Source organism: Littorina saxatilis, linkage group LG2, assembly GCF_037325665.1.
Source record: "Littorina saxatilis isolate snail1 linkage group LG2, US_GU_Lsax_2.0, whole genome shotgun sequence".
NCBI lineage: Eukaryota > Metazoa > Mollusca > Gastropoda > Littorinimorpha > Littorinidae > Littorina > Littorina saxatilis.
The window spans coordinates 11,697,554-11,711,320 of NC_090246.1; the positions used below are offsets into that span (position 1 = coordinate 11,697,554).

At 43.2% G+C, this 13,767-nt stretch overlaps 1 protein-coding gene and 1 non-coding gene across 2 annotated transcripts in view; one reads left to right on the top strand and one right to left on the bottom strand.

Moving 5' to 3' along the window:
• Nucleotides 1-13,308, bottom strand: part of LOC138958199 (intraflagellar transport protein 140 homolog) — a 38,768-nt gene extending 25,460 nt beyond the window's left edge. Inside the window, exons 1-15 of the mRNA XM_070329288.1 lie at nucleotides 13,191-13,308; nucleotides 10,581-10,750; nucleotides 8,821-9,042; nucleotides 8,282-8,409; nucleotides 7,531-7,679; nucleotides 6,716-6,891; nucleotides 6,466-6,554; nucleotides 6,075-6,181; nucleotides 5,411-5,553; nucleotides 4,827-5,030; nucleotides 4,418-4,496; nucleotides 2,584-2,675; nucleotides 1,843-2,088; nucleotides 1,008-1,168; nucleotides 284-461 (exon numbers count right to left, since the gene is read on the bottom strand). Of these exons, the coding sequence (XP_070185389.1) occupies nucleotides 284-461; nucleotides 1,008-1,168; nucleotides 1,843-2,088; nucleotides 2,584-2,675; nucleotides 4,418-4,496; nucleotides 4,827-5,030; nucleotides 5,411-5,553; nucleotides 6,075-6,181; nucleotides 6,466-6,554; nucleotides 6,716-6,891; nucleotides 7,531-7,679; nucleotides 8,282-8,409; nucleotides 8,821-9,042; nucleotides 10,581-10,730 (2,124 nt within the window). The 5' untranslated portion in view covers nucleotides 10,731-10,750; nucleotides 13,191-13,308. The remainder of the gene's footprint in view (nucleotides 1-283; nucleotides 462-1,007; nucleotides 1,169-1,842; nucleotides 2,089-2,583; nucleotides 2,676-4,417; nucleotides 4,497-4,826; nucleotides 5,031-5,410; nucleotides 5,554-6,074; nucleotides 6,182-6,465; nucleotides 6,555-6,715; nucleotides 6,892-7,530; nucleotides 7,680-8,281; nucleotides 8,410-8,820; nucleotides 9,043-10,580; nucleotides 10,751-13,190) is intronic.
• A 275-nt stretch (nucleotides 13,309-13,583) lies between these two features.
• Nucleotides 13,584-13,655, top strand: Trnah-gug (transfer RNA histidin (anticodon GUG)). Its single transcript has one exon. It is a non-coding gene; the product is annotated as a tRNA-His (tRNA).
• Nucleotides 13,656-13,767: the final 112 nt, after the last annotated feature.

Below are 13,767 nucleotides of genomic sequence, written 5' to 3' on the forward strand. Positions count from 1 at the left end.
TGCACAGACACACTATCACTTACTCAGGCTGTGCAAACTGTCAGTCACTAACACCTCTGACAGTGTCACTCCACACTTTGCAATGGACACTTTTTTTTCTCCAGTAGTCACTTTTGCACACAGAAACAGACAGACACACAGACACCCACACACACCCACACCCATAACACACACTTACCCCCCCACCCCAATCCCCATCAACGCCCAACACACACACACACAACCAGCCCCAAACACTCCACCCACCACCACCACACCCCTCCCCCTGCTGTCAAATACACACCGGTCCTTCATCGACAGCCTTGGTAAGTGAGTGTCGTTTCTTGGTGTCCTTGCTGTCCTTAGCAGGGTCCTTGGCCAGCGCCTTGGCTTCACACACCAGCAGCTTGGGTTCGTCGAGGTCCCAGAAGTGGGACACTGGGTAACGACCCGCGATGTCTTTCGCAGCCTGATTCTTACCCCTGCACAGTGGGAACATTTGTGTTGAGAAATGTGCTAAACAGCTTAGTGTTTTGCCGTTCTGTTTAGGTTCAAAGGTTCAGGGAGACAGCAAAGTATAGTGTCAGACAGACAGAATGAGAGACAAACCGGTTGTCTATGAGTGTGTAACAGTGTGTGTGCAGGTGTGTGTGTGTGTGTCTGTCTGTGTACATACCTGTATATGTGAGATAGAGCAGGACTACATGCATATCTATTCTTCTATCTATCACCGTTTCATTTGTTAGTATTTTTCTTCATTCGTTTCTTTTCTTATTCCTCTTCTTTCCTCCTGTTTTTCACTCTCAAAACCAATAAATCCACTTACCCACATGGAGAGCTACAGTGGAACCCCTGGTTTAAGACCCCCAATTTACAAAAGACTCCCTCCCTTTTAAGATCCTGTTTGTGCAGATTTTCTGTTTATAACGTCTATAAATTTAGCCCCATTTTAAGACTCCCTCCTTTTTAAGACCTGATTTTTGGAGGTCTTAAAATGGGGGTTCCACTGTACAAGAAAGAAAGCCCACCTCTCGGCATCATTGGTGTCCTTGTCTTCCTCCGCCTCGTCTTCCCCGGTAGTGGTGGCGTAGTCATCCTGCTCCCCCCGCCCGCTCTCAAAGTTAAAGTACTGCACCGTGTCCAGCTCCACGTCCCAGAAGTACAGCTTGGGGTCTGGATTCCTGTCATTCTGAAGTTGGAAGACATTAAAATACAGTAAAACCTGACCTTGTGACCACCTCTTGGAAGAAACAACCTGCCCACAGCGACCACTCCGCAGGATCTCATATGAATCTTTCTACCATAAAATTCACCTGTCTATAACGACTACCTGTCTATAACGACCAATTTTGGTCGGTCCCGTGGGTGGTCGTTACGGACAGGTTCGACTGTAAATTGGTCATTGTGACATAAAGCAGATCTGAATCATTTCCCAAGAGCCTTCTCTTGACAGAATGTAAATAGAGTTTGAGGAGTATCTATCCAGGCCAGAACTGAGGAGTATCTCCTCTTGATTGAGCTTCATAAACTATGTAATATGAAAACTTCTGTGAGTAGCTTGAAACCACAACATGGAATTGTTAAGAATATTCCAAATTTATACTGCTGCAAGCTGAAGCTGAAAATGGAGAAACCCACCATTTCACACTCTGAACAGTTCAGATCTTTTACAGCAGTAATTTGAAGCACGATAATCATTAATATATTTGCGCTGCACGACTTTTGTCACAGCTGGCTTGAAAACTGATGCACATAACAGACAGGACATCTACAAACCACACAGAAGTGCAAACAGAAAACTGATGCACATAACAGACAGGACATCTACAAACCACACAGAAGTGCAAACAGAAAAAGACTCACTGATTTAATCAAAATGCTGACGCGACTGCCGTTGCTGCAGACTTTGGCGGAGATGATGGTGCCAAAGCCGGGAATGATCTCCGACAGGTTCTTGGGGTTGGTGTGGGCTTTGGCCTCTCTGCGCGACAGGTCGTAGACGCGCACGATGCCCATGTCAGTGGCCACCACCAGGTACTGACCGTTCACGTCCAGACTCACTGGACATCCTTCCGGCTCCGCGAACGTCATCAGCTGTTTCACAGTACCCTGCAAAAGTTCAAGAGTATTGATTAGTGGCGTGAATGATTACTTATTTATCAATCTGCACTTTTATCTTACTTATAAGCACTAAAGAATAGTCTTGTACATTTACTTACTTATCCTCTTGTTTGTCTGAATATTTACCGTCAAGTCTATTCTTCTCCAATTACCGAAACGGATGTGATTTTTCCATGCTCCGCGCCCCAAATATAAACACTTCACTGATGTACTGAATCCATAAATCTCAAAGAATTAGTCGGATCCATACTTGGGGTCAAATAAATTTTGTTTCTCCAAATGAATGTACATCAGCGCTCTGAGCGCTCCCTGGATTCATGCGCTTTAGAAAAATTATGTTATTCTTCTTCTTATTATTATTATTATTATTACCATCATAAAAATAGAACTGTATATTTGGAATGTCTGTCCAGAAAAATGTCAGTTAAATTCATTCTGTAACCAGTCAAATATTGTTTGAAAGGGGTGTCAGCATGTGTATACCTGGAATGTCCTGACTTGCACCTTGCCCTGTTCAATGGTGTAGATGTTCTGTTCATACAGCACAATCTCTGTGGCTTCTGTCGTGAACTGGCCTGTACAACATAAAGAATTCATAGTCGTCAAACTTATGTCTTCTGATTAGATGACTTCTGTAGAGATATAAATTGGGACACCACTTTACAGACCTCCAAAAATCGGAGATAATTCAGTCTTAAACAAGAGAAAGTCTAACTATGATGGTCAGGCGTTAGCAATTTTCTCCCCCCTTTCCTAACCTAGGTGGTGGGTTCAAGTGCTAGTCTTTCGGATGAGACGAAAAACCGAGGTCCCTTCGTGTACACTACATTGGGGTGTGCACGTTAAAGATCCCACAAAAGATTGACAAAAGGGTCTTTCCTGGCAAAATTGTATAGGCATAGATAAAAATGTCCACCAAAATACCCATGTGACTTGGAATAATAGGATATGCGCCGAAATGGTTGCGATCTGCTGGTCGATGTGAATGCGTGATGTATTGTGCAAAAAAAAATTCCATCTCACACGGCATAAATAAATCCCTGCGCCTTGAATATGTGCGCGATATAAATTGCATTAATAAAAAAACAAGAAGAGCAAACGCTCGATCGAGTCACTTTCGCAGTTCTGAATATTATATGAGGCATCAGATGGACAGGAAGAAATTGCTATTCACAACACAATGCATACCTGAAGCATACCTGTGACCTTGAAAAAGGTCAAAGGTCACCAAAGCAGACGTCAAAGTGTAGAGGTCACTGGGAGTCACGTTCACATAAAATTTGAGCCCGGTCACTTTTATAGTTTCCGAGAAAAGCCCAACGTTAAGTTGTGTGTTGCCGAACAGAAAAGGCTAGTTATCTCCCTTGTTTTTCTGATAACGTTCGTAAAAGGCTACAGATGTAAATACTTTGATGTAAAGAATAATCCTACAAAGTTTCAATCACATCCGATGAACTTTGTCAAAGATATAAAATGTCTAATTTTTCCTTTGACGCTGACCTGTGACCTTGAAAAAGGTCAAAGGTCAACGAAACCATCGTTAAAGTGTAGAGGTCATTGGAGGTCACGACTAAACAAAATATGAGCCCGATCGCTTTGATAGTTTCCGAGAAAAGTCCAACGTTAAGGTGGTGTCTACGGACGGCCGGCCGGCCGGCCAGACGGCCGGCCGGCCGGACAGACTAACACTGACCGATTACATAGAGTCACATTTTCTCAAGTGACTCAATAAATCCCTGCGCTTAGAACTGTACCCACGGAATACGCGAGATATAAGCCTTGATTGATTGATTGATTGATGGTAAATTTATAGTTGGGTCCACGATCAATCAATTTAAAAAAAATAAAGTCTTAAAAGGAGGATGGTCTTAAAACAGGGGAGTTCTACTGTACAATGTGTACACATGCATAGTTACATTTCTGTATAAATATATTTTAACAATGCAGATTTGAATGTTGATAGATGGGTGGTAAGATGAGTACAGCAAAGACATGTTTTATGGTTAACCGTGCTGCATGTTATAAGCTAGCTGTGATTTAATTCTGTGGTGAGTTCCATTGTCAACTGTGTATTTTTTAACTGAGGAGTTACAAACCATGAGATTCTGGCATCGTCATGTAACAAGACAAGAAATTTACTGCTGTAAAATTCAGTTAATAATCTTAATAGGTGTAGCAAATCTATCACAGCAAAAACAGACCATTTTGACGAGAAATTAACTCAATTATAGTTCAAATGTAAAGAAATCCCCTGGAGTGAGAAAGGTCTCGTTAAAAAAAAAGTTGTCAGGGCTGTTAACTATTCTACAAAATGTACCTGCTGCCTTTAGTATGGACTTGTCTGCAGAGATCTCGTACAGAATCACCCTTTTGCCATTCCACACCGCTACTGCATCCTGCAAAACGGTGACATAAAAAACCCATTAGTGGCAAAAAAAGTGTAGGATATGTGTGTTAATGAGTGTATGTGTGTGTGTGTGTGTGTGTGTGTGTGTGTGTGTGTGTGTGTGTGTGTGTGTGTGTGTGTGTGTGTGTGTGTGTGTGTGTATGTGTGTGTGTGTGTGTGTGTGTGTGGTCCCGTCTGCCAAAACACAAATGTGTTACAAAGTCTTAAAGGAATAGGTACAAAACACGCACACACACACCTCTACACACTCTACTAGACATACAATTACACATATCTGAACACTCTCCCAAACATATACTCCCACAGCACTGTCTCTGACCTTGGTAGTGTAGCTGCCCTTGACCTGGATGTCAGTCTTGAGGTCATGGTGAGTGCCGGAGGAGAAGACCTCGATGGCAAGGGCACTGGGGGCGTACTGAACGACGGCGATTTGCGAGCGGAAGCTGGAACTCATCACCTGTTCGCTGAGGATGTAGACATTGGCGATGGTGTTGACAGCCATCAGACTCTTCTGGTTGTACCACTGGCAGCGAGAGAGGAAAAAAAATGTTGGCAAATGTCAGTGCAGTGGAACCTCTTATTAAAGACCCCCACAATTTAAGACTTGCTCAATTTAATAAATTGATTGTATGCGACATTGTTATCTGTAATTTTCTGAATAAATTGTTTAAACCAATTTAAGACTTCCTCCTTTTATGACCTTGTTGGGATTTTTTTCTCTCCAGGATTTCTGTCCATATAAACCTCTGTATATTTACCCGCATTATAAGACTCAGAGATGCATTGTATCACTCTTAAGATCTAAAGAGCAACTTCACCACCCCCATACTTCTTCGACAATCATCTCCATTACTGATACACAGCGAAAGATACAGTGGAACCCACTTTTTATGAACAACATACCTCCACTTTCCTGACAGGGCCCTCCACTGTGGCGGGAGCCTGAAGCGCCCAGAGTTCCTCCCCCTCCTTTTTCTTCCCCGGGGGACAAGGCGTGAACTGCCACAGGGCCACGTTGCCCATATTTGTTCCTGCAGCCAGCATTCCTGACAGACAGCAGAGAAAGAAACTTTTACTTTTATTTATCTTTCTACAAACCACCTGTGACAGGGCACCAAACTGCACAGTGTCTAAAAAAAAAAAAAATGATGTTACTGTTTGTTCCAACAGCAAGAACTTGTTGATTAAAATAAAAATGGTGGTTAGATCTTTGACTTTTGTGTGCTTATGTGGATACCATGCAGCTTCAAAACAGAGGTAAGATTTCAAGGCAAGAGAGCATCTTTGTTAAAAGGAGAGAAAAACATTAATCAAGCAATGTTTCTTCAACAAATAATTCACAGAGACAAAGACAAGACAAGACAAGACAAAACAGACAGACAGACAGACAGACATATACTCTCTCTCTCTCTCTCTCTCTCTCTCTCTCTCTCTCTCTCTCTCTCTCTCTCTCTCTCTCTCTCTCTCTCTCTCTCTCTCTCTCTCTCTCTCTCTCTCTCTCTCTCTCTCTCTCTCTCTCTCTCTCTCTCTCTCTCTCTCTCTAGCTGTAAGCTGTCAAAGAACTGACCTCTGTCAGCATTGTAACCAACACACAGCAGAGACTCATTGTGGTCATAGCTGCTGTGTCCGTCTAGCGTCAGCACATAGTTGTCGTTGTGTTCCAGGTCCCACAACCTGCAAGTACAAGCAGTTACAGTGTTTACATTGTCAGCAGGGTTCACTATCTGCACTTTTCATTCTGCACACTCTCTCACTGCGTTTACGCAAGCACCCCAATGTCCCTCACATAAGAACTTCCCGTAGATTTCACATTTGCACTACTCTGTTTCACTTTTTCAACCACTCAAATAAAACCAAAAGCAAAGACATATTATTACATTATCAATGCAAATCTAATCTTTTTTTCAATACACCATAGTTATCTACATCCTTAAATATCATGCATTCTTCACACATACCTGATGACCATTTCACCAGACGCAGAAGCAAGGATACCTTTCCCTGCCCAGGTGATGGAGGGCTGATCCGTGCGGCCACTCAGCTTTACCTGTGAGCACACAAATCAAAATGTTACACAACGACAACATTTACATTCAAAAGAGCACAAATCTTAGCACATGTGTGGGTTTATCATTTTCAGATTTCTTAGAAATCCGCAAGACTGTTTGAAAATAGGAGCCCTGTAATCTTACATCAGCAACTTCTCACCTTCAACAACTCTTTTGTTTCCCCCTCCGGCATGACGGCGTGCTGGGTGAGCAGCAGGTTGTCAGTCAGGGTGACGATGACGTTCTTCTCTTCATAGAACAGAAGTTTGATGATCGTATGGTCCAGGCTGAAGCTCTGAGAGCAGTGCCCGCTCTCGTTCACGTAGTACACACCACCTGTACGACAACAGCATATTTGTGTGGGTTTGTTTATTTCTTTGCTTTTTCCAAGGCATAACAATTAACACTTAAGTGCTGCCTTTCTTTATCCTTTTACCTCTTGCTGCATGTCAGTTTTAAACTTTAAAAATCATAGCAAAGAAATGGGAGCTCTAGCAGGCGATATAGGGGGCTCTGGGAGAAAAAGAGTTAATCTTCCAAGCACTTCCCCCTGTCTTAGCCTCTTCTTCCTTTTCGTTCAACTCTTTGAAAAAGTCACAAAAAAAGTCTTACAAACATTCACCACTGTTCCATGACCAAACCTTTTTGTTCACAGACAGTACAAATCATTTGGCAAAATAAACTAGCTCCCACAGACACTGGTGACTCAGCTATGGAAAAAAGTCACACAAAGCATTAGCAATCCAGTGACTATTTTTGCAGGGAAAGAGGTTGTCAGGGAAACCAAACCAAACATATCTAACCCTTTTACAGTTTTCTCATTGCAAAGGTTATCTCCATCAGTCTAACATGATTGATAAAATATGCTTTTGAAATATATCCAGAGGCACACAGAGATCACACTTCACCCAACCAGGTAAGGTTCATGGCCAAGGAAATCCATTGTTTGTGTGTGGCATTGTGGTAATCACAAACCTGTGGCTCCGCCTACAAAGAAGCATAGGGACTCCGTGGAACCAAAAGCTGCGGCCGATTTGCCCTGCTTCCCCCCTCGCTTCCAGTTGAACATGTCCAGCGCACTCTCATCACCACTCACGGCCGCACGCGCCAAGCTGGCTATGTCCCTGTAACAGGCAAACATTAATCATTGAATTCCACAGTCTATCGAGTATTAAGATTGACACATAGCTTATAGGGAGTACATGTAAAGGGTTGGTGGCTAACTGGCTATGGGCGTATTGGTTGACTGAAGTTCTTTCAGTCTTGTTTTAAACTTCAGTCTTAGCACAATGAATTATTTTTTCAGAGTTGACACTGTGTATGGCAGTATGCAGATGTTACGAGCTTGTCACAACTTCCTGTACACAATATTCATAGTAATTTGCTTGCAGGTTTAAACTTTCACGCTGAGTCATCAAAACAAAATCAGAGACCTGGCAATTGATTTCAAGAACACACTTAATCCACTGCTTCCAACATTTCTGGTCAAATACATTTTTACAGCCAAATGGTGAATGTACAGAGATGGCAAGAAAGTACACCGTTTCAAACATTAGAGGATGATAGAGGAGAATAAATAATCTCCCCAAAAAAGAGAAAAAACAACTTCCCAGAAACACTTGTGCACAAAAGTCATTGAAGAAGGAACACTACATATGTAACAAAAGAGAAAAGAGAAATTTACCCAAAACACTTTTGCACAAAATTCCTTGAGAAGAAAACTCACATGGAAGGATCCTGAGGTGGAGGAGGACGGAAGACGATCTGCTCCAGCGGTTCCTGAAGGTGATGCTGAACCGGTTCGTGGCCCAGTCGTCCGCGACTGTCAGAGCGCCACACCATCAGCATCCCAGACTGAAACATTTGTCAGTAAACCCATCAAATTGAAAAGTCAGAAATTACCCACAGATTTCAAGACATAAGCGGAATTGTATTTTCAGGAATGGTTGGTTGGTTGGTTATCATTTTGTAAGATCTTCTCTTCATTTTCAGGAATGAGAACAGGACAACATCAATTATCAACTCAGCAAATTTACCAAGGAAATGCACACACATATGATAAAGCATTTCTCTGTAACATTTTATGAGGTTTATTCCCTTTTCACTTTGCTGAACTGACATTGAACTGTTTCAAGAACAATACATTCCTCTCCTAATCTGCAATATCGATCTAATATGTCTAAAGTTAGTTGAATGCGCATTTCTTTCCCCTGCAGTTATACAAACTGTAATCTCCAGCTCTTTGAGCAACACAAAGAAACTCACATTGTCCCCAGACACAAAGCGAGATCCATTTGAGCTCCAGTGAAGAATGGTGATCTCCCCTTTATGCAAATGTGGTGGCTCCAACAGTTCTCTCTCCTGTTCGTTCCAGATCATAATCTCCCCATTCTGCCAACCAGCCGCAACAATTTTGCGGTTGGGATGCCATGCAACACTGCTGATCTGTGTTTGGTTGCTGATTGGTTTATGCTGAAGTTTTTCACCCTGAAAAAAAGAGACATTTATATAAATTACAAATGTGTATGCAAGTAAGTAATGCGCACCGATAGCCTGGTTTTTGGCTCACGTAAGTGTAGCCTATGCGATGATAAACTTTGTCTGTCTGTGCGTGCGTGCGTGCGTGCGTGCGTGTGTGTGTGTGTGATAGAAACTTTAACATTTCCGAGTCTATGGATTACGTCAGTCTCGGTCAAAAGTGTTTGACGTGTGTGATAGAAACCATTTGAAGACGTCACATTATGACGTAAGAGGGTTAGACGTCACGCAAAGGAATTACTGAACGTCTCGGTCATTGTTATTGTGAGCGGGCAGAGACTACTTGGCAGATCCAGGGTCTCGCTTTCTTGCACAGTTTCACCTATGCTTACTGTGTGTGTGTGTGTGTGTGTGTATGTGTGACGGAGTGATTGAGTTTGTGTTACTGTTTGTCGATTTCTTACGTGAGCCTTGAAGGCTTCGCCTCTTGTTATATAATGTGATCACATTCCGCTGGGGTGATACTTTATAGAAATCATCCAAAGTTCGATTCCCTTCATTCATAAATACAATGAAGACCAGACGTTACATGACATTTTCAAAAACAAATGTTAGATTCCTTGCAGTTTGTCTGAAAAGTGAAGTTACTGCTTTTTTATATTGGCCATTTTGCATCTCATATTTTACCATTCTACCAATACCAAATGAATCAGCTACTCATGCAGTCAGTGTTGTTGCCAGGCCTCGGTCTTCGTTCTCTGATGCATTCCTTTCTGATTTGACGCATTGGACCTAGCTTTGTCCGGTCGATGGACCGATAGTTTTTACGTTTTGGTGGTCAACTGACCGATACATACTCGTACAAAGCGGACAAGGTCTGCAATGAATGGAATGGGAGTTGCAAAGTCGGAAAACAAACCCCGATCAAAATGCTCATGTTCGTTATGAGTGAAAATGCACTCGGTGCCGAGTCCGTGTTTGTCGTCATTGACACTCGAGGCTGCGTTTACGGAAATACCCGATCCAGCCGGTGTACCTATTTACCGAAAACGGCGCAAACAGCGGAAAGTTCATCAATATATAATACCACGGCATGGTAATGCAAAGATCAGGCAGGATCCCTACATTCGCACACCGGGCACTATATTGAAAAGGGTAGGCCAGGAATGTCAGACTCATAGCCTAGGTATGGCGGTACAATTTGGACCTATTGTTTTTTTTAAAGCCAGGACATTTGGACCTATTGGTTTTTTTTAGGGAGGTCCAAATGACCTATTGTCTTCTAAGGCTGGCAACAACACTGTGCAGTGATGCACAAGCGTCTTGACAAACATAACAGACTTCGGTTCCACTTCACAACGCTTTTCTACACAGATCTGAGAACCATGCATAGGGACATTTCTCAGAGTCAGATATTGAATTGCACTCTGCCTTAACATTTGACTCTTTTGATTTTACACGCAGAGAACACAGCACATGTTCAATTATTTACCAAGACTGAGCTGCTTACAGTAACCAACTCTGAATGGTTTGTAAGGCCTACTGACCTCTTCACTGAAAATATTGAGCGTCCCCCCAGTGTCTTCATTGTAGGAGGCAACAGCCACAAGAGCGGCGCCTCCACTGTACCATGAGACGTCAGTGTTGATGCCCGAGGGTCCGGCACTGTCCAGGCGGTGGTCAAAGTACACCGCCATCCTTCACCTCGCCCTCTACACTGGAAACACAAAGACAAACAAATTCATGAGAAGTGATCATATACTATATTTTCAGTTACTAGCTGTTTTAATACTTTATGGATTACAAACTTTTATGAAAATATGCTGAGACACGGTGACAGCTATCTGACCTTTTTTTCTCCAAACCGATCAGTTTTGTGTACCTGCAATTACAGCCCCCTCCCACGAGGGGACACTTTCTAGTGTCTGTCTTATAACTGTACAAAAATACCCGTCATGAGTGGGCATCTGCAAATTGCAATGCAGGGTTACTTTTGTCTGGTCTCAAGGGTGTCCGTTATTGCAGGTGCCACTGTAAAAGCTTCAGCTTCATGGAAAACCTTTTCAGAAAGCCTGCAGAATCTGTCAAAGTGCCTCTAAATTGTGTACACTCATATGGTCATGTGAACTAGCATGATGTAGGGTGAAGCGTCCGAAGAAGCGGCAGTCCTATCAGGCGTCCCCCAGGGCACTGTTTTAGGACCCCTGATGTTCCTGTGCCACATCAATGACCTGCCTGAATCTGCGAAGTCAACAGTACGACTCTTCGCAGATGACTGCTTGCTGTACCGGGAGATCCACACCTTCCAAGACCACCTCACCCTGCAGGCAGACCTCAAACAGCTGGAGATCTGGGCCAAGAAGTGGGGCATGCGCTTTAACGCGCTAAAGTGCTACATCCTCTCCACCAGAAGTAAATCGTCCTACTTATACAGCCTGGATAACATCATCCTCCAGCAGGTCCAACACAATCCTTACCTTGGAGTACTACTCTCCGACGACCTAAATTGGTCTTCCCACATCTCCAACATCTGCCGCAAAGCTGGATCAACTGTGGGCTTCCTACGCCGGAATCTCCGGAACTGCCCACAGGAGTGCAGGCGCCTGGCGTACATAACACTCGTCCGATCCACGCTGGAGTATGGAGCTACCGTGTGGGACCCTTACCTCCGGCGGGACATCGAGAGGCTGGAGAGAGTTCAGCGCCAAGCAGCCCGCTTTATCACGCGAGACTACAAGTCGAGAAGCCGGGGCTGCGTCAGCGACATGCTGAAGAACCTGAACCTCCCCCCACTGGAAGAACGCCGCAGGCAGTTACACCTCAACTTCCTCAACAGGATCTCTGAGAGCCTGATCCCCGCACTCCCTCCAGACAAGTTTCTCACCCCCGCCGTTAGCGGACGACGGAGAGTCATCCCCACAAGGTTCCAGGGGTATGAAAGCAGCAATATCATCGAGCGGCAGGCTGTCAACAACACACGAGGCTTTCGCATCCCCACCTGCAAGACAGACCAGTACAAGAACTCCTTCTTCGTACGGACAGTCGCAGAGTGGAATCAGCTGAATGATGCAGACCTTCCAGCACAACCAGCCCAGCCAGCCAGCGCAGCATCTTCAGTGCTGAGACTGCCGTCATCAGGGCTGCCCCAACACTGATCACCTACAGACTCAGTAGTTATCATTTTAACAAGCCACTAAGAGTGGAAAAGACATTGAAGCGACAGGCCTGTATATATCATTATATGACCTGTCCCATCAAAGTCAGGACTTTTATTGTATTTTAAATTATTATTATGCGCTCTCCCGCATCCGTTGCGAAGATGACCAACAGTGGTTCCTGCAACATAAGGCCTAAAAAAAAAATAGGTGTGGTTACGGTAACCCGACCTACCCTATTTTTAGGGGCCGATCCTATAACTTTTTATTACATTTGTCAACACAAAAAAAAAAGAGTGCAAAAAACGCAATGAAAGCGAAAGCGCCCGTGTCGCACACTTATTTCCCTGTCAAGTAAGTAGGTTTAATTTGTACACATTAGAAAAAAAAGTTTTAAAAAAAAAAGCGATTGCCTACCTACCTACCCTATTTTTTTTGTGGCTATGTTACCGTAACCACACCTATTTTTTTGTTTGGCCTAAAAGATCCAGATCCAGATCCAGATCTTCATATACCAAAAATACTCAAATAGTGTTGTAAAACACATACATGCAGTGAAACCCTATTCCCTTTTGATACTGATAAACTATGGATGATTGGTACGGACATACTCATTATGTGAGAGATGACAGTATTTCTCAATTTCAAATACTTGGACCACTGACTGGATTAGCTTTAGAAGAAACTACCCTTCCATGTCACCTGCATTGTCAGCTCACAATATAATATACAGAAACCGGTCTGTAAGATTATGAAAGCATGTGAGCTTTTGATTGCTGGGAGTGTTACTTTATTATCTTGGTATTATCTCTTCTCTCTTTTTCCATCAAACAGGACTCTGTAAAAATCAAACAAAAAGAAGCTTTCTTTGGTTGGTATTTGTGTAAATTGTGACAACCGAAACATTAGCATTGAAGGTTAGGCATTTGCAGAACTATGCCGCGATCAGCAGGTAACCTACCTACCAAAATTGCCTCACGGCAAGAAAAGTGCAAGCCTTACCTGCGCCGAGTCGAAAATATGCACAAAGAAGAGACGATTTTAGTTACCGTGGCAACTATGATGCTTAATTCAGCCAAATCGTTTGCTGATGGCTACCATGTTGAAAATATGTGCGACCCGGAAGTTATCGGAATGATGGGAGTGACCGCTGCTAGAGTAAACAATCCAACAATCGAGACATCGGGTTTGTTCGGCAATTTCCGTGAGAATTTATTCGGAAAAACGAGTAAAAAGGCAGAGCACGTGCATAGCAGAAATGGAATATTTTCCTCTCGATTAAAATTTGCCTGAGTTTCAGACAACAAAGTGACTGGAGACTAAATGAACGTCAGAGTAAATGGGAATTCATTAACTGATTAGAATATATTTTAAAAAATGTCCGTTGTTTTCATCGCCGTGATAGTCTAGTGGTTAGGACCTCGCGTTGTGGCCGCGATAACCCAGGTTCGAATCCTGGTCACGGCATATTTTTTTTAGTTTACTTGTTCTCAGGTCTACTCTCGTGTACTGCGCTCAACGATGAAAACCAAAGAACAAGCCGTTTCCCATATTTGAATTATCATTTTAGGATTGTGCA